Source organism: Theobroma umbraticum, unplaced genomic scaffold (assembly GCF_002168275.2).
Source record: "Theobroma umbraticum cultivar Fairchild unplaced genomic scaffold, ASM216827v3 scaffold_44.0, whole genome shotgun sequence".
NCBI lineage: Eukaryota > Viridiplantae > Streptophyta > Magnoliopsida > Malvales > Malvaceae > Theobroma > Theobroma umbraticum.
The window spans coordinates 1641072-1661240 of NW_018397255.1; the positions used below are offsets into that span (position 1 = coordinate 1641072).

Consider the following 20169-nt stretch of genomic DNA (forward strand, 5'->3'; position numbering starts at 1 on the left):
ATTTCTAGTTTCCATGTCCCTATCCATTATTTAACACAATAATCTTTCCAACAATGGGACCCATCTTTTTCCCCTCCATGTCTTGCTTAGGTGGCACTGCATGGACCCACCTCGTTTCAGCTACGTGGCATCTTTCATTTTTGTTCTCTCTCAACCGCCGACTAAGTGTCGAAGCAGAACTGGCCGTACAATAAGGTGATGTGTCCTTATTTTATATTTATATATATATATTTTTTACATTAATTTTAGTTAATTGAATTGCTTCAGTGCCTTTAACCATGAGACACGAATAGGCACAGGTTGGCCTCTGCATTAAATGCTCCACGGAATATCAGGATCAAATCAGGGAAAAAAAAATCAGTTCTCCAATCAGAGAACTGAAGCCATCAAAATCAAGAGTTTGGGTTTGATTATCCCATCAAAATTAAGCCAAATGTTAATGAAGAAGGTAAAAGAGGGAAATACACGGTTGAGGATACGCAACAAAAAAGCTGACAAACATGGATCATGCTTCCACTGAAGCAAATCCTTAGATTCAAAGGCAAAGTGCTGTGCTGGAGCTTTCCTAGACGTGGATGGCTCAACCAAATCGTTGGTAAGTCATTGTAAGATCTTGGAGGAAAACCCAAGTTAAATAATCTGTCCTTTGTTGGTTTTTACAGTAAAAAAACTAAGTCCTAAATTGGCAGATATTGGCAAATTCTTCAAAGTTTTACCACATTTAAAATAGCAGATCTTTATTTCAAGAGTAAAAGCATACCAAAATTTGAACATAAGATATAAAAGTATTCGTACATTCTCTGTAAAGATTGGATATGGTATACCCTGTTTGAGACCCCATTAAAATACTAAACAGTTTGTGTCAAAGAAAAAGGAGAATGAGAGTAGCAAGTTTAAAAATGGTAGAAAGAAATGTGAAGGCAAAGACTAAATTAATGGTTCAAAAACCTTTTGCCTTGGCTTCCTAGCAGCACCCTTTTTTCAGCCAACGTGGGTTCAAAGGACAGGAAGTAGAAATCATTGATGTGTCCCCCTCCCCAATCTGAAAAAAAAGGTTAAAACCCACAATCTGGCTCTTCCAACTCTTCCTAATTTGTAATATCCTCTTCCCTTCCCACCACGAAAATGTCCAAACTTGCACTATTCCCACCACATCACCTCCACCGACACCATCACCTCCTCCTCCTCCTACTCTTCGTCCTCGTCTCGGCCACCAATGCTGCCGCTACTACCACTTACCATAGATTCAAAGAAGCCCCACAATTTTATAACTCTCCGAGCTGCCCCTCCCTTGACAGTAGTGGCGCCAACGATATGTGCTCCGATGAAGCTGTTCATGTGGCAATGACCCTAGACGCGGCCTACTTACGTGGTTCAATGGCTGCCATTCTCTCCGTCCTTCAGCACTCTTCCTGCCCTCAAAACATCCTCTTCCACTTCATTGCCTCCTCCACGGCCAACCACCACCACCTCCGTCACACAATCTCCCACTCCTTCCCTTCCCTTAAATTCCAAATCTACCCTTACGACTCCTCTGCCGTCTCAGGCCTCATTTCCACCTCCATCCGCTCGGCACTGGACTGCCCTCTCAACTACGCCCGCAACTACCTCGCCAACATCCTCCCTCCATGTCTCCACCACGTCGTTTACTTAGACTCCGACCTCGTTCTCGTCGATGACATTGCTAAACTCGCCGCAACTCCACTTGGAGACAACTCGGTTTTAGCTGCACCCGAGTACTGCAACGCCAACTTCACTTTCTACTTCACCCCAACCTTCTGGTCCAACCCTACATTGTCTTTAACATTTGCTGGACGCAAAGCTTGTTATTTTAACACCGGGGTTATGGTGATAGACTTGCAAAGATGGCGTGAAGGAGATTACACTACAAAGATAATTGAATGGATGGAGCTTCAAAAGAGAATGAGGATCTATGAGTTGGGGTCTTTGCCACCGTTTTTGCTTGTCTTTGCAGGGAACATAGCGCCTGTTGATCACAGATGGAACCAACATGGGCTCGGAGGGGATAATTATAGAGGATTATGTAGGGATTTGCATCCTGGTCCTGTTAGTTTGTTGCATTGGAGTGGGAAAGGAAAGCCTTGGGTGAGACTAGATGCCAACCGGCCTTGCCCTTTGGATGCTTTATGGGCTCCTTATGATCTACTGCAAACACCCTTTGCTTTGGAGTCTTAGAATTTTGGTTTAAGTTCTACAATAAATCCTTTTTTTTTTGCTGGGTCCTTTTCCCTTTCTGGGCTGAGATTTTTAGCTTCAATGATGCCATAGAACTTAGGAGAACAGAGATCTGAGTGTTAAAATTAAGATCTCTCTGGCAGATGATCAAGAGAAGGGTGGGAGGAGGTGTTCATAGACTATACAGCAGAGAGCATTAACAATCTTACAATCTTTTTTTTTTTTCCTTGTTTGATCTATGTATCTGAGTACAGTATATATACACATATATATGTATGTATATATATATCACAGTTACGGCTACTAATCAAGAGAAAGAAGATAAAAAAATTTCCATGTTCGTCGTTTTCTTTTCCTTTCTTTTTCCCTCTTAGTTGCTTGATTTTATTGCATCTACCATCTTTCTCCGATAATAACTTGCAAAAATCCCGGGCATTGATTGTGAAATTTTGAAAACTAGTTGATGTTGGTGCCATGTCTGGTCTAATGGACTGCACCTTGTTTTACTGCACAATTTAAGACACTTTTGAATTTCATACACGTGCAGTAAATGATTTTCCATTTGTTTACCTACTTGCCCATGATCACTGTAGTTTGTTTTCTTTCTCCATTTGAAGAGGAAAGCTTTATCATGGGATACTTTTACAATAGCCATAACTAGCTTCAATTCATTTACTATGTCACTTTAGCATTTTTTATTTTTTTAATTTTTCTGGTGTGTGTGTGTGTGCGAGCTTTCTCTCCTTTTCTTTTGGTGTCCATTGTCTTGCCAAAGCCAAACATTTACCTTTCATACTTTGACGAAAATGATGATGATTGATGGGTTATAGCTTATGTTCAAGACTGCCTCAAAAACAAAATACTTGGTAGCATTTTCCCATGATGATTAGCCGAAGCAAAGGGCTTCATTACATATTACAAGCCATATTCCTTGCCGAGTTCATATACCTAAATTTCTATTCACACCGCAAATTAAGCTGATATTGTAGGGGAAAAAAATTATGGGGTCCCAACAGACATATAATCAAACCCTTTGGTTGTTTGTTTTTTTTTCTTTATATTTCCATTTGCCTTTCATCACATGGCCTAGGTTTTCAGAAAAAGGCACTAAATTATGTTGATACAAAAATTTGAGATTGAAGGTGAAATGGAAGATTTGGTGACCAAATTACTTAGCAAGAATGAGTTTGGAGCGGCACTTAAGACTTTTTCAATGACATGAAATCAGTAGGATCCTTTGACAGCTAATTGTTGTTAAACATATACTTAATCATTAGGTACACTCCAGCCTTTCAAAAAAAAAAAAATCATTAGGTACACTCCATTAATTTTGTTTATCTTTTGTTAAGCAAAACTCACTATAAAATAAAGGTTTTATTTTGAGATTTTCAATAGATTTCAACAAAATTTCATGTGAAAAAAATACTCTCTTTTTTTTTTTCAGTGATTTCGAAAAATCTTTTATAGCATAATATTAATATAATTCTGCCTCAATTAGAGAATGGGAAATAAACAAGTGAGGCAAATCTTTCACCAACCACCGTATATGCAAAAATGGCAACACTTTGACTAAACAATAATCTCTCTAATTCCAAACTCGTTTTCAGGTCCTCCAGAAGCTATAGTCCACCCCAAAATAAGTCAAAAAATGTACACAAAACTCTGTTTTACATAAGTACTCTATTTGATGGTACGAAAGAAGTATAATCCAATTGACTTCTTTAAAAGGAAAAGCGTTGAGCTTTTGAGTTTTTTGACCTAACCTTACAGGTTAGAAGCCATTAATTAGGTAGAGTAATATTTTTTTCCCATAAAAAACTCAAGTGGTTGTGGAATTTCTCTCCCATTTTATCTGGTTTTTTGCACTACTTGTGGGTTTTTGGTTGGCAAATGATTTGTTCTTTTCCCTCAAAGCTTAAAAATCTATGTTCTGCATTCAATCTCTGACCAGTCCCAGTACCCACCCAGCGATGCCTGAGTTGAAAGATTTCTATTGACGTGACAAAGAACTAAATTGATAGGCCTGATTTGGCCATTTTTAAGAAATTATTTATGGTAATAAAAGAAAATTTACTTTAATTAATGTCATAAATAAAATCTTAAATAAATCAGAACAGTAAACGCGTTATCTTCTTGTCATGTTGATATTATTTTGACTTTAATATGAATAAAATAAGGATTTTTTTAATGATTTTCCTGTTTTAGCAGCTGGAGGCTTTGCTCCTGTCTGATTCCCATTTCCCTCTCTCTTTGTTTCTATAATCCTTTTCCGAAGGGGAGTTTTCCTATCTTCCAAACCAGGGACCAGTCTTTGGAGCTTCAAGCCATGGAAGTTACAGACTTGTAGCCCTGGAAACATGGCTAACTGCCTTGTGTTACCGACCAAATAAAACACAGACTACAAAGCTAAGTGAAGAATTAAGTTTCTGACAGTCTAATTACTATGGCCTGCCTATCGATCTCTCTGCATATGGGTTTCAGAGGTCAACTCTTCGGGATTTATAAACTTGATCAGTTACAGATTCAACAGTCAACTTATCAAGCTGTTAGCTGTATATGTAACAAGATCTAACATAGGAAATATGAACAAGGTGAAGGAAGGGATTATACAATTATATCTGAAATGTGAATTTATTTTAATCTAATCATTGCTAGGCTGACTTGGTTTTGGTCTTTGGTGGTAACATGGAACAGACTGACATGAACTAATTAACCAACTAAAAAGTTTGGAAGAGGGGAAGGCAAGGCAAAGACCAATGGCTAACATGCCAAAATTAGCCATTATGAATTGAAGGAAGCAAATCTTCAAAGCTGTTACAATTGTGATTCCATTTTTTTCCAGTGAAATTGTTATGTACATTATTTGAATATTTATGAAATTGCAATCCTGTCTGATTGACAGGTTCGTGCTTCCATGTGAGAAGGAATGAAGGAATCAGAGAGGGGGCCCGGGCTAAAGCAGAACCTTGACAACTCATTAAAGCATAATGAACTAAATCACCAATGATCTAAGGGCTTAAGTTTAACCAATTGGTCACCTCATGTTGAAGATTACAACACATGTGATATGTTGGTGTGGCTTCCCGTGATGGATTTCAGACTCAGTCTTTGCAAGTTTGTATCAGTTTCGATCTCTTTTATGAAGAGAGGAGATCAATGGCAATCTAATATGTGCTAGACTGTAGATTTTAATACTCGTTTAAGAATTGTTTGATGTTGATGTTCAGCTCCTCATTGGGTATTAGTGGATAAAACATGCTTAAATAGAATTGGTTACAGGATTTGATATTGATTTTTTTCTTGTTTTTAATGTTGTTGCTTTAGTCTTATATATATATATATATTTAGTAATTAGGAGCAATAGAAATTACTACTTTTTTTTCTTTGTTCAGCTGTTCTTTCTAAATGTTCCAAAATTATGGCTTCTTTCTATTTTTTAATACCTATTTTTCTAACTTTTTTATATTTTAAAATTCTTTTATGACTTTTTTTTATTTTTCGGCATTAAAAATTATGCTATATCAAATTTGAAAAATATTAAAATTTTAATATAAAATAAACTTAAAAAAGAATTCCATGAAAATTAAATTAGAACAAACAAAATGAGAGGGAAGAGTAATATATATTTAATAATTTTTAATATCTTACAAAAAATAGACTAATTTCTATGGCTTAAGTCCTTTCTATATAGCCCAAGAAAAAATATGGGCAGCTCACAGCCATCCAAATAAGGCCCTTTTGATGGCCCAAATCTTGGTTTCCATGCTCTTTCTTGGGTACCCAAAATGATTCAAAAAAAAAAAGCATAATTGAAAAAGAGATTTGTATGAATATTTCATCATGTGCAAATGTGCCTTAACATATATTCAAACATCCTAAAACAAAATCACCTTTGAAAACCTTAAAATTTGTTGATGGATCAAAAACCAGATATCCATGAATAATTAGCTTTAACTATATGTCCAATTGACTATATAGAAGACAAAAAAGAAGTCTTGCATGGCCAGTTCTTGAATTATAGCAGATTAACTGATAAAAGATGACAACATTAAGGTTGTTAATTGACTAATCAAAAACACCACCAAAAAAAAAAATTTCAGGTTGATGATTGAAACATGTCCTCCTACAGAAGCGTGAGCTTATAGTAGTACTATATACTAGCAAGGTACGTAGGGGAAGTTCTACTCCAAAGATTTGGTCATTCAGATGATTATTGCAATGTACAATCATGGCACAACTTCTTTACTTGCTTCCATGTAGTCTCCATAGTCTTCTCCATCGCTGTTATCTGTCTTTCTGAAATATTTGTAATAAACGTACTGCAATATGATCTGTTTATGCAGAATGTTAAGGTTCAATGGCAGTGTAAGCAAGCTGTAACTGTTGGGATGATTGAATTGTCAGGGAAAAATGTTATGTTTATGTGAGAAAAATAAGCAAAGGATACAAATAAGTCGAGTGCCACACAAACTGCAGCATCCAGCAACCAGGGCATATTAGCCTCAATGCTTTCCCATTCAGTGGTCCTCACTAGAATGCTGTGAAGACGTTCAAAAGAAAACACTGAGACAAGTGAATTGTTGCAGAATGAAGTAAAATATAAATAGACAAGTTTAAAGCAGAGCTAACCTTGCCACATAAGTAGCGTTAGCTATCAGCGCAAAGATGAACATGAGAGGATTCAAGCCCTACGAAATTTCCAGATATCCGGTGAATCAACCAAGATGTTTTTAAAAGCAATAAAAATATATGGTTAAGAGTATTACCTCTACACACCCTCTTTTGATCTGATAAAAAAAAAATGCAATGATTTGATAAGGAACCGGAAGATTTGATAAGAGGGAAATGTTTGCAGATTTTGTAATAGTTACTACTTAATTTAGCTCAATGCTTCCTTACATTTAACCATATCTGAGGGATTCGGCCTCCCATGTATATGGCAGCCATTAGCCATCCCAGCCATTGACCAAAGGCGCTGTGCTCCACACTGTGTTCCTGCGACAGAGACTAATGATTAGAGGTAATTTACAGGGGCCAATTTCTGTTGAATATGAGTTAGAATTAACTAGGAAGGATACCTGTAATAGTCTTCTACTAGTAAAACCTGTGCGTGCTTCCATCCACGCCTTACTTCCTAGGGGTAAGTTGACAGAGGCAGCTAGAAATGTACCATAGCTTGCAGCCTGAAAGATGAATGCTGCCATCACCCATATGAGAAAGCCGAAACTAAAATAAATCACAGAAAAATGAAATTTAAACTATTAAACATATCAATGTTATTCAACCAGTCTTTCAAGAGAAAAAGTGAAAACGTTGCAGCATGTTAACGTTTTTGAATCATCAAATATGTGGGCACGAAATCGAAGGATAAGATAGTTCTCTCGTTTCAGCTAGCTACAAAGTCATTTAGCAAGTTGAAGACTCACGGCTCTTGGGATTAGCCTCGGTTGGGTACCAGACTTTTTCAATGAAACTGGAGCTACTTCATCTTCTGATGACGAATCGCTGTCAAGTTCCATAGCCGAAGGACCACTCTTAGCTACCCTCATATATGTTCGAAAAGGTGAAGTGTCACTGCCAGCCAGAGATCTAGCTGACCTGAAACAATGGAATGTCTCAGAGGAATTAGCTTTCCTCAATACAAGACTTACGAAATAAATCTTCAACAGAAAAAAAAATGTAAGAAGAAAGTGTAGTACGTGTAGTAAAACTCCCTGCGAGGATTGGCTTTTGGTGAGGGCTTTGGTATGGGAATGCCTGAATCAGCTTTTCCAGGCTTCAAGGGTTTTTTCTCATCTTCAACCTAACATTACACAACCATATTCGTGAAACCATGTTTCTCAGAAACAAAATTGGTGGTCTGCAATAAAATCATGCAAAGACCAGAACGTGTTAGGAAAGCAAGATGTATACCATGTTGTCAGTTTTGATCCGTCTACATTTACACCAGCTGTAGGCGTAATCATAGTATATGGTCTGCAATACTAGAACCAAAGTACTTGTTGTATAGAGCTGACAATGAAAACCAGTCAATTAGCTAATAATCATTGTTGTAGATTAACATGAAATAAAAAATATGTGAGACAATTTTACAAAATTAGCCAAGTTGGTAAGTGGATATACTTCTCATCTTTGTTGGTTTCTTTCTAAATCTCTAAACTTATCTTCATGAATCGATTGAAGGGTCAATAGGTATTGGCTGTTGGCTAGCAATAGGCAAACATGCTTGGGTCTTTCATTTTTACGTGGAAATGGGCTAAGGTTTGATGAAAGGCCCAATCCAATGCAACCCAAGGTATGGCTATGCACTGAGTGGGGCTCAGGAGAACTTGACCAATAAACCCATGCTGTTGAGTTGGGCCATTTGACTTTGACCCAAATAGAGGAAAGGCTCATTTATGAAATGAAACATGTAAACCTAGACAGCGGCGTCAGTAGTATACCAGAGCTGTGTAGAACTGAGTCGGCAACTGCATCCACAAAATTTAAAAATGCAAAATTACCGATCGGGACTGATGAATATAAATTTTTCTGAAACTATGGCAGTGGACAAGTTGAAGAGAGCATCTTTGTTGATAAAAACAAAGGGTAGTTATAGCCAGAGCCAACCAAAATTTTCCTCTTGGCTTCAGGTTTTTGGACCACCAAAGGCACACTAATTAAATTTACCAAAGCCTGAAAAAGAAAAAACTCACCGTTGCAGGTTCCAGAAGACATCCAACAAGATTGAACACGTCACTGCAACAAATTAAAAGAAGAAGAATAATCACAAAACATAAATAAAAAAACAGGAATCGAACATTCTTTGGGTCATTAAGAAATGAGGGTGATGGTTTTGTGGTTTTGGGGGAGAAGAAATCGAACCCAGCAACCCAAGTAAGGAGAAAAAGAAGGGAGACTCCATGGCTGGACTTGGTTTTGAAGTTGGTGATGATTTGAGGGATCTCTGCAACTCCCCAGCAGACTAGGCTAACTAGCCCAAAAGCGAAAGAGAAATCATCCTTTAGATTGCAAAGACAGTCTTTGAAGTATCTCTCAACCCATCGAACGCAGGGCTTGTTTTCCTTCACACAATAAGCGTGAGACATGGCCAACTCTCTCTTTTTTCGTCCTCCCACAAAAAGAGTGCTCCACTGTTTTAAGTTGGTCTGTTTTGTGGAAAAAGAAAAGTTACCCTTTATATATATATATATATCTATAGAAATATAAGATAAAAGGGTCCAAAAGTAGGTTTTATGATTAAACAAAAGATCTTATTGTCTACTATAAGACTAGGTATCTTACATTGTTGTCGTTTTTGGTGTCAATTGTGATAGCACCTTCAAAGTTTAGATGGCCTCTCGTACGCATATTCTTACCCAGGATGCTTCACATTCGTTTCAACTCACAAGTGAAAAACCACAGCATCATTTCTTTGCATGAATTTTATGGACGCATATTCCTCTCACGACCCTATGTACGTAAAACCTTAGCAGACGGTCCCAATTCATCACAAAATTACAACAGGAAGGAGAAAATGAGAACGATTGGTGTCAGAATGTGATGACAGTTTTATGTCATTGGAAGTTTTGTAATTTCCCTACATGCCTCTTGTTGCCTCTGTTTTTCACAATAAATATATGGTGAGATCCAGAGAGCATTGACTGATATGGTTTGGACCCTTAGTCAGCAATCTGTTTTAATGAAGATCGTATTGTGAGGCTTTGATCACTCAATCAAATTAAAACAATGTTTGCTTTTAAAATAAGATATGGTCTGATATGATTACAATTCTAGTGAGAGATAATCCATGGCCACTTGACAATTCTTTTATCAAATTCTTTGACTTTGCCCTCAATTTCCATCCACATTGAACCGATTCATACTTAGCAATATCTAGCTGACAACATTCAAGTTTCTGGGTTGGTTCACCTTTTGCAAATTTGTGCTCCACTATGCTTTATATCGTCAATAATCTTCTATCATTTAAACACTAAGTCACACTATCCAAGTTAAGACGTAAAAGGTAATCCCATATGTATTTTAAAAACCTAAAAAAAAAAAGAAATTAAGTTAATTGTGAAAAGTAAATTTTTTTCTTATTATTAGTATGAGAAATCAATAATGATTATTTTAATTTTTTTAAAATGATCATTCTATGATCTAATCAAGAGAAAAAGGGGAATGGCTTCAAAAATTGGAATTTAAAAATGTAAACCATTACCAATCATTCTTATCAATGATGTGAACATTAATTCTTTAATATGGTAATTAAATACTAGTAATAGTACTATATAAATCTGGTCTGGTAATGAATAAACCTAGCTTTCTATAATAGGAAATAAAAGCTAAATGATACATTTTAAGAAATCATAACGAGCAAAACACTGGATCGTTATCACCCACATGTCAACAGAAGATCAATCCGCCTATTGCAGGGGTATTTTGTACGGACTCATCTCTCTTCTCTGCATGCATAGCCTCATGAACCGAACCCATTATTCTGGCCACGTTCAATGCTGCAAAGCTGACAAGACAACTTTTGATTTACTTCATTCACTTACTGGAACAGGGTCCTGAAAATCATCCAGGTTCATTCTCAGAAAAAACAAATCTAAGGAAACACAGCAAATGTTGACAGTCCAGCTGAGAAATGAGGTTCTGTTAACCATGGCGCAGGGGCAGAACTGCTAATAGGCAAAGTCGAGTTTGCCACTTCAAAATTTTCACAGGAACAGGAGATGACGTGTCAGCTAGAACTGGGATCTTCGTTCTGATCTCTAATAAAGCGAAAAACAACAAACATCTTAATCCTAAACAAAGATGGAAAACGACAGCAACGGCGACGGTCCGCTGCAACTTGTCTGACGAAAATTAAGGGAATTACACGTAGCCTAATGTTTTCCTTGTTCGCCAGAAGCATCATGTCTATCCTGGCCCTGGGTTCGATAAGGTTTTCAATTCTATCTGCGACTTCCTTTTCGCCGCAAGGGCGACTTTGGTTTCCGTTGGGGCTTTTCTTCCTAGCTTTATACTAGAAAAGGACTGGCAGGGTCTTTGTCGATTTCCACTACAAAAATTCGACAAGAATTTGGAGGTATATTGAAAAGTCCATAAGATTGTACATTAAACTACTGTGGCTTATTCCCACTTTGCAAATTATATGAACCCAAAAATTTCTGTCGAATAAAATTATATATTTTTTGTAAAGGTTTATTTCGTAAGTAAATGATGTCTTTTTATTATTATTTTTATATATTAAGAATGAAAACAAAACAATTTACATCATTTTAGGTCAAACTATTTTTGGACATTATGCAAAACAACATGTAATAATGCTATTTGGGAAAAGATCAAAAACATGTAAACTTAAAATTATCATGATGTTTAGCAATTCAATTAATACATTAATTGACTTTACGATGAACATGAAAAAACAAATAATCTCACAAAATAGCATTCCAATGATTATCAAAAAATAAGCATTTGGATCTAATACAATTATATCATCAATTTAAACAAATAATCTAACTTAACCAAAATATATATGTTAAACTGCATTTCTTATTACAAAATGAGTTTTTCTTTTTTGGAAAAGCTTATTACAGAATGAGTTAATCTCGCAGCACTGTTCCACAATCAATTCCTTCCTATCCACGTCCCTTTCACCAAAGAATATCATTACCATACGATATTTGATGTTATCTTCTTCAATTCAATGAATTTCCTCCTTCCCGGCCGACTGTTGCTGGAAAGTTCTATTTCCATTGTATGTATTATAAGTACTCTGGTTGTCCAATTTTGACCTCATGGTTATGCCCCCTAATTGATATTTGCTATGAATATGTATGTAGACACGCCCTTTTTCTTTGTAGCACTAAAACATTCTGTCTTTGGTTACTTTTTTTTTCCCTTTAGAGTAAAGATTAACTACATTAATTTCATTCGCATTCGAATTGTCTTTTGGCTTAAAAAAACAAAAAAACATCAAGATGGGAGGAGGGTAGGCAGGCAATCTCCTTGGCAAGTGGCACCGCATGAGAATATGTATAAAATAATGACTTTTCATTTACGTCAATGTCTGCTTCTTATCTACTCCATCAATACTTGTGTCTACCTCTCTTCCATCTTATGATTATATTAGTCAGTACGATGGTGGCCTCTTCTTTTTTGGGTTCTTTTTCGTTCTTAATAAGGGTTGTTGGCAGCATTGAGCATTCCATGCACATTCAGCCACAAGTTTTTCACATTCATTCGAAGAAACAGCAGGCTTCAATTGTGATTTATTCTGCCTTTAGCTTTCAGCTTCATGTCCTTTCTGGGAGGGCTTGATGGCCTGATAGCTATCAAGTTATTAAGCCCAATAGTTCGCATAAAAACGAAAGGGTGCTATGCTTCACAGAACAGTGGGCAGCCCACTTTATTTGGACGAGCCGAGAAGAACGATTCCAAATTTATTTCCTCGAGTTGGTCAGGTAGCTTTGCGACTTCAAGATGTTGAACAACTCTTTCACAGGCAAAATTATCTTGTTCTTGAGGTAGATTTCGATTGAAGGTATTATATGTTTCAATCATATCAGATAAGTAAAAAAATTTTATAAAATTTATGAATATAATTATTTTTTAAAATAATAATTTCGTAATAAAATAATATTAAAATGAATTTAATTTAAAATCTACTTACATGAAGAACTTTCAGAATGAAGGTAGGCAAAATGATTAACGGAGATAAAATATCATCCGGATTCAATAGGGGAGAAGTCACACTAGACATTTAAGAAGAAAAACAAATAAGATATTTTAATTTGGTATTGGACAGGTAGGAAAAGTTTCAAAATTTATAAATATGAGTCCCGCACACCTAATCGATTAATTTTTTAGAAAAAAAATATAATGACCTTGTTACATATATATATTTAAACATTTTTTACCAAGTATAATTAAACAAAGAGAGAAATGTATATTTGGACTTGATATTAATTAATTAAGTACGCTTATTTTTATGTTCAATATTCATAAATTTTATATGTAATATATATAATGCATTAATTTAATACATAAATAATAACAAAGTCAATTTCTTGTTAGATCTTTAAAGATGCCAACTGGCCCATGAATACCTTTTGCTGATATTAATGCCGCACAATTAAATCCAAGTTTCCATCTATAACAGCGGTCACCCAATGGAGGCTGCTTAGGCTTTATTTTATTTTAATGCATTAAAAAAGAAAGAAAAAAACAAAAAAAAAAAGAAATCTAATAACAGATAAGTGTGGCATAAAAATATACACTTAATTAAACAAAATAATATATATTTGATAAAAGCACATATGAATTATTAAATAAAAAGAATATGAATTAATTATTAGTTTCATGTTAATAAAAATAAATAAATAAAATTAATGCTATTTAATTATAATATAAATGTTAAAATTTATTTTATTTTATTTTTAGACAACGTAATATGTTTATATGTTTATTTAAATAGATTAATAGATAATTCATTTCATACTACTATTTTTATAATGTCAAGAAAGACAAAAATGAAAGTGGAGAATGTGTAACACAAAAATAATATATATAAATCTTATGATATATTGAAATCATATTCATATGTATCTTTTTTAGATAGAAGATTAGAAACCAACTCTTTGATAGGGAAACATATACACTTATCATTAAACAAAATAATTAAGTATTAATTTCATTTTATAAGCTATATCTAAAAATACATTATTGGTTATATCAACAATATTATGATTTAAACAAAAAAAATAATTAATATTAATTACTACTTAAATAATATTATGAATCATTTTATGGTATATTGATGTTCACATATATACTAAGATATGTAAAAGAATATAAATATTTTAAAAACTTACAAATTATTGAAATAAAAGAATAATTTTTTGGGAGGAAAAAAAATTAACGTTAGGTCAATTAGAAATTTAAATGTTTAATGTATTCAAAGAAAATATATGTGTATTTATTATTGAATTAAATATTAAAATATATAACATTTTAAAATTTAGGAGTGCGCGTATATTTCGTGTTAGGCAATGGTTGGTTTTCCTTTTCCAATATCTAACATAACGAATTGGGTCTAGGCAAGAATGCACTAACTTACCTAAATTTGTTAGGCAAACTTGTCTTCGTCAATTAAGTGAAATCATATCATTTAACATCCAATTCTACCTAAACTCTATCCTTTCAGGAAGGAAACTCTTCAACTCACTCTTACAATAAAGTGCGGTTCAAGTTTTATGAATGACTATATTATAACTTGGTTATCAATATCTCTCTCTTGTTCTAAAAGCAAATATCATATCATTTTGATAACTAACGAAAATGACCAATTAAACCAAATAATTAAGTGAATTGGACATTTTTTTTTTCATTCCAAAATATTAATGGAAGGAAAATAATTAAATCGATAAGGGATGATTATTTGAGAGCGCAAGGCGTTTAATTAATGTGCATGTGGAAGAACTTTATTTGCACAATATATAAAGAGATTTGGCTTTTAACTGATAAGGACAGTGGCCAATCAATTTTGGGTTCCTTTAGGAAGCTGCCATGCACTTTCCTAAAGAGAAAAAAAAGAAGAATGATACGTTCATATTAATATTTTTCATCTTCCAAGGTTCTCTGCAATTTCTCTGAAGCTAGCATTCTATGATATCATCATGGAAAAAATATATTTTAGAGATTTTTCCTCCTTTATTTAACCTGTTGAACTCTTGCTAATTTCCCTGCAACTAGGCTAGATTCCCATCTTCAACATGGCGACTGCTAAAGTTTCCAAGGCTTCCAAGTGGTTCTCTAACAAGTCTCTTAGGTTAACCCTTCACCGCCGCCGGTCCAAGTCTAGCTCAACCTCGAGCTCCCTTGGATCATTCCCAACGTCACATGAGGGAGACGAGATGAAGGAAGTGTTTCGTTATTTTGATAGTGATGGGGATGGAAAAATCTCTGCCCTGGAACTTAGGGCTTACTTTGGATCCATTGGAGAGTACATGTCACACGAGGATGCTCAAGGGGTGATCAATGATCTAGACTCGGACGGCGACAGCATGTTAGACTATCAAGATTTCTTGAAGCTGGTGAAAAGAGAACCCCGCGATGGCGATGACGATCTGAAGAAGGCCTTCGAGATGTATGAATTGGAGAAAGGATCGGGATGCATCACTCCCAAAGGGTTGCAAAGGATGTTGAGTCGCCTTGGGGATGCAAGATCTTATGATGAGTGTGTTGCCATGATTCAGGTATATGATATTGATGGTAATGGGGTGCTTGATTTTCACGAGTTTCACCAAATGATGGCTTAAGCTTAATTTGATACTGTCTAATTTGTGAACTATGTTAATAATACCAGTACCTGTACTAAGAGATGTATGATTTTTTTTTGGTAAAATGGTAGGACACTCAAATAATATGACACTAATAAATCACGAAAATGAATTAATATTCATTTGTAAAATTGGACACATCGTATCATTTTGTAAAAGAAAAATGGTTCCGTCTCTGTGCATATGTACCACTATTATTAGTTTTCCAAGGACAGGACGTACATGAATGCACAGATTCTGTGCCTTTTTGTGTTTTTTTTTGCTCCCTTTGACCAAAAGCAAATTTGTTGTTAATTACCAGCAAAGCAAGGGTTTAGCCTAAACATGTAGCAATTGTTATAATTAATCGTTAATTACCTTCTTTACGTTTCGTGGAAATAAAGCATATATAGCTTGGATTTGTAGAATAGCCTTGATAATTATTCTCCACTACTCTTTGTTCTTAGACAAGGTGAGGTTGCCAACTAAGTTGCACTTGTATGATCATGAGAAACAGCACATTCTCTCGTCTTTGAACTCTAAAAGAGCCTCATCATGCCATCTGTAAAAACCCTTAAAGCCGAAGCAAACAAGTTTGGCATAAATTAATTTTTGGAGAAAGCAAGGCAAAGGCAGACCAGTATTAGGTCTAAAACTAATTTGTTATAAGTGGAGTGATCTTTATTATATTTATGTACTTAACATATTTTCAACTTAATAGATGAGAAAATTTATTATTATTATTTTATTTTTTTTTTTAAAAAATAAATTTAATACATAATAATTTATTACAAAAGGTATTTATCACGAAAGAAATAATAACATATTTTCATACCGTATTGAATTTTTTTAAGTTAGATATCTAATATAAAATCGATAGAGGCAGACATCGATTTTTTTTTTCTCATGGACAATCCGTGAAGCATCAAACTGACTTCAAAAACCGTAAAATTTAGGCAATTCCCAGAGTATATTTTTGAAAAATTAAACCAAACATTGTGGGCTGGTGCCAAGCTGAACTGTGAATCTGCAACTGCAATAAAATTTTATCCGAATTAAACCTACTGAAGGTGGTGATAATTGACTTTCTTTCAGTATTTGTTTCTTGTTTTATTTAACACTAGACAATAATTAACATGGAGTAATTTCGAATATACGAAGAAAGGAAGCACGACACATTTTCTGTTCCTTAGTTATTTCTTTTCATCGTTAATTATGAAGGTCGTGTGTAAAGTGTGAGACTGAGAAGAAAGTGATGGCAATTGTCCTTGACTTCCAACTGCAACTTTCAAGAGTGCCCATGGGTTTTGCATGTGCATCTTGGTGGCCGCTGGAATTAATTTGTTTGTTTCAAAGTTGGGTAGAGCTTGATCTGCTAATGTCTTTGTCAACATAATTTCGAAAGATTACACAATTGACAAAAGTAAAACAAATCCAAGTGCGCTCTCTGTTTCATAGATTTAATAAGGTAAGTACTGATACACCTACCTATAAGAGCCCATAGGTAATGCCAATTACCGAGATGGAAGCTCATATGAACTTATCAAAAGAAAAGAGAATTCATACTTAGATTTATCATATTATTGATATTTAAGAGTGAGCTCCGTTTTATGCTATACAACATTGATTTATCACTTTGTCAAATTTTAAAACAAATACGTTGATAGTATATCATATATATATATTTATTAAAATAAAAAGTTTATGTTAAAAGTTTTGTTAATTCGATGAGATGATGAGTACTTGCAATTCACGACTCAACCCTAATTTTTTCTTGTTATAACCAATTCAATCCATTTTGACTTATCTTAATTGTTTCTCTCAATTTCTAAAAAATATAAATTATTTAATACGGAATCGACAGGGTTTATAAATCAACATCCAAGTAAACTCCATATGGAAAATTGATGGATCCACACATTTAAGATCATAGTTAAATAATTATAGAAAAAATATAAGTAATTATAGTGGATATAATCTTGTTAAGAATGGTTTTTTTTTTCAGCTTTTAACTCAATGGTTTTTAACTTGAAAAAAAGTTAAAAAAAAAAATTTTGCTTGACAATAAATGGGCTTGGGGCCCGGATTAGTAAAAGAAGCCTAAACGCCATTGGCAAGATACTAGGGGGTCATGGGCCCAACTTGATTGAATCTGTCAGTAATTTCCTTGATTCTTTTCCCATGTTTGATGCTTGTGTTCTACCCCACAGGTTGGAGCTTCCTTTGTTGAATGGAATATCCGAAGGTGGAAATCGAATGTACGAGGAACTGTATCAAGAACCAGAGGTCAAAAATCCAAGGTATACGTATCTGCAACGTGGCACATCTCCTAACAACTGCCTCGGGTAGACAATTTGGAGTTTGGATATCCCGACCCATGAACCACGATGCCAAAAGCAACAGCCAACAGGAGACAAAGCCAGCAACGTATTGCCAAAGCTCAGTGGAATAAAAAGACAGGAGTGTTGGTCAAGCATTCTTTTGATATTAAGATAAACATTAAAGCAAAAAGAAAAATTGGGAACTTTAGGATTGGTGAACATGGAGATGGAAGAGGTCTCTAGTTTCGCAAATTTGGATTTTGGATCCACTCGGGCTCGATCTGCTTTCCAATGGGGTGGCACCGTTTTTGCTTTGTGAGTCAACCCAGTTCTTGCTTTCTTAATTTAGGTTTTTGTTCCCATATTATTGCATTCATTGTCTTTATTATTTTGTTGGGTTTATTAATGGGGTTGGTAAAGTTAGCTTTTCTTTGGTTCCAAGAATGGTTCAAAGATGTTGAATTTGGTAGTATGATTGAGTAAGATGAGTCATTTCTCTTTAATTGTAGATGAAAAGTCGTTTTGGGTTGCTTTTTACGTTAGAGATGAATGGTTCTGTCGGTGAATTGATGGGGTTGCTGTTATTTTGGCTGTAGAGCCAATGGTGCTTATTCTTTTGAAACTTTGAATAGATCAAAGACATGTAAATTTTATTGATATTCTCCTTGTATAGAAATACTGGCAATCCGATGATGCCTGGTGGGTTGCTAGGCTGGCACAGTATTTGTGTAATTCAGCTACATTTTTCTGTGTTTCAGGTTTAAGACTGTATGTTTGAGGGATGGTTTGTGGTTTAAAATTCTAGCAAGGATAAGATAAAAGGTTAGGTTTTGAGCGCTTTGAGGATGCTGAAATAGTGGGAAAGAGTTTAGCGTCAGAACCTAATGTGCTGGCAAATAGAATAAGCAGGAAATAGATAGAAGGAGATAACAGAGGCAGATCACCAGAAAGATAGAAGAGTCGCCGGCAATCAAACCTTATTTGGAAGCAAATTTTGTTGGGAAAGTTTTATTATTCTCTGTTCTAAATCAGTACAATGTTCTTCTGATGCCTATAAGACTTGGGACCCCAAATAAGTAAAACAACATAGGAGGACTGATAATCTATTTCTATCATGACTGGGAATCATTGACCAACACAAGCATAAAACTGCTGCAAGTATGACATTTATTTTAAGTACATTTGACTCTTGATCCTTGATAAATGCTCAGACAAACTAAACCTGGAGAATTATAACGTAAACAAACATGAAAATAGACTCAGTTTTAACTGGAGAAGTACTAACATTTCCAAAATAATCCCACAAATAGTTGTTAGATCTTGTCTTCCTTCTTGTTGCCCCCATCATTCACTCATGCTCATGCTTGCCCTGGACATTCTTGAATATGATGCCAAGAAGTAAGCCGACATATTTGAGTAGCATCTCATTCAAAATATTCTTTGTCCATGATTTCTGTTTTGGATAAGAAGGCTTCACTTCCATCAGTGGGCCGTTTCTAGGATTCTTTGTGAACATAACACTCACTCTGGTGTTTACACTGTTTTCTTATTCAAACATTTGTACATTAAATGTTTTCCCTACAGATTTTTATTACTCATGAACCGAACAGGACGGAGATCACACATGCAGACTAACCTCCTAGTATTATATCTCTTCACTAGTTTTCCAACCATACTCTTCAAAGTCTTAAGGTGATTTTGGATATTCAATGTTTATTTCGGTTGATTAGCTTCTGTTTTATAGTCTTATATTTTACTAAAATTTCTCCACTAATGATGCAGAGGGCAATTTGGTTGCTGGGTTGCATTTCTTTGTGTTGCTTCAAACCTGTTTTTTCCTCAAACCTTTCCAGGTTAGAAACAAGACTTTTACAAATCAGTTGGTTGTTAATATATTTGGGGTAATAATATGAACACATTTTCCCTCTGGTAAAGATTTCTGTTTGTTGTATGTAACAGTTGCCCGTTTCATCCTATTTGTCATTACACCTGATTGGCTGGCAGATAGATTGCGAGATGACATTGTACCTGGCATCTTGTGTCTCATAATTTTAATTTTACTTATCCTGACAGAAATTTGTGGAATTGGAGGATTGGAGAATTGCCAATGTAATTGTCATTGCTTTGGTTATTGGTTTGGTGTAGCTTTCTTATTCTTCTTTACAATATTGTATCTTGCTAGTTAAAAGTATTGCAGAGTACCATTGGGAGAACCTTTTTTTCTTTGTGACTTCATCTTAAAGCTTGCTTATAGCTCCAAATGAGGAAGAATTTTTCCAATTAATTGTTTTGGGAGTTTCAGCTACCTAATTCTTCTATAAATAGCCTTGCTAAAAGGGAAA

The 20169-nt window shown here is 34.9% G+C and overlaps 3 protein-coding genes and 1 pseudogene across 4 annotated transcripts; 3 read left to right on the plus strand and 1 right to left on the minus strand.

Annotated features, from left to right (window-relative positions):
• Window positions 1-913: 913 nt before the first annotated feature.
• LOC110429378 (putative galacturonosyltransferase-like 1 pseudogene) lies at window positions 914-2563 on the plus strand (annotated as a pseudogene).
• Window positions 2564-6205: 3642 nt separating this feature from the next.
• LOC110429377 (PQ-loop repeat family protein / transmembrane family protein) lies at window positions 6206-9284 on the minus strand. 2 transcript variants are annotated; one of them, XM_021445395.1, is made up of 12 exons: window positions 9061-9284; window positions 8892-8934; window positions 8640-8666; window positions 8110-8208; window positions 7896-7999; window positions 7623-7794; window positions 7275-7379; window positions 7096-7191; window positions 6963-6983; window positions 6826-6884; window positions 6644-6734; window positions 6206-6527 (listed from the first exon to the last, which is right to left on the minus strand). In XM_021445395.1, the coding sequence occupies exons 1-12, from the start codon at window positions 9282-9284 to the stop codon at window positions 6423-6425; spliced, it is 1146 nt and encodes a 381-aa protein (XP_021301070.1). In that variant the 3' UTR covers window positions 6206-6422. The 2 variants fall into 2 exon arrangements, with proteins under 2 accessions (XP_021301070.1, XP_089638532.1); XM_089782406.1 differs by having other exon boundaries at window positions 8892-9284.
• A 5403-nt stretch (window positions 9285-14687) lies between these two features.
• On the plus strand, window positions 14688-15934 carry CML41 (calmodulin-like 41). Its single transcript, XM_021418440.2, has one exon. The coding sequence runs from the start codon at window positions 14961-14963 to the stop codon at window positions 15504-15506; it is 546 nt and encodes a 181-aa protein (XP_021274115.1). The 5' UTR covers window positions 14688-14960; the 3' UTR covers window positions 15507-15934.
• Window positions 15935-17715: 1781 nt separating this feature from the next.
• Window positions 17716-20062, plus strand: LOC110409115 (cold-regulated 413 plasma membrane protein 4-like). Its single transcript, XM_021418353.2, has 4 exons — window positions 17716-18142; window positions 19412-19519; window positions 19610-19680; window positions 19787-20062. Exons 1-4 carry the CDS (start codon window positions 18048-18050, stop codon window positions 20011-20013), a joined length of 501 nt encoding a protein of 166 aa, XP_021274028.1. The 5' UTR covers window positions 17716-18047; the 3' UTR covers window positions 20014-20062.
• Window positions 20063-20169: the final 107 nt, after the last annotated feature.

What these genes read in the sequence shown, in the direction of transcription:
- LOC110409115 (XM_021418353.2), top strand. Translation starts at nt 18,048, where the DNA reads ATGGAGATGGAAGAGGTCTCTAGTTTCGCAAATTTGGATTTTGGATCC. An exon ending in GGTGGCACCGTTTTTGCTTT is followed by an intron (nt 18,143 to 19,411) that starts GTGAGTCAACCC and finishes TTTTCCCTACAG; the next exon opens with ATTTTTATTACTCATGAACC. An exon ending in TTTTCCTCAAACCTTTCCAG is followed by an intron (nt 19,681 to 19,786) that starts GTTAGAAACAAG and finishes TGTATGTAACAG; the next exon opens with TTGCCCGTTTCATCCTATTT.
- LOC110429377 (XM_089782406.1), bottom strand. Translation starts at nt 9,284, where the DNA reads ATGTCTCACGCTTATTGTGTGAAGGAAAACAAGCCCTGCGTTCGATGG. An exon ending in CTCAGTTCTACACAGCTCTG is followed by an intron (nt 8,209 to 8,639) that starts GTATACTACTGA and finishes TTTCATTGTCAG; the next exon opens with CTCTATACAACAAGTACTTT. An exon ending in GGATCAAAACTGACAACATG is followed by an intron (nt 8,000 to 8,109) that starts GTATACATCTTG and finishes GTGTAATGTTAG; the next exon opens with GTTGAAGATGAGAAAAAACC.
- CML41 (XM_021418440.2), top strand. Translation starts at nt 14,961, where the DNA reads ATGGCGACTGCTAAAGTTTCCAAGGCTTCCAAGTGGTTCTCTAACAAG.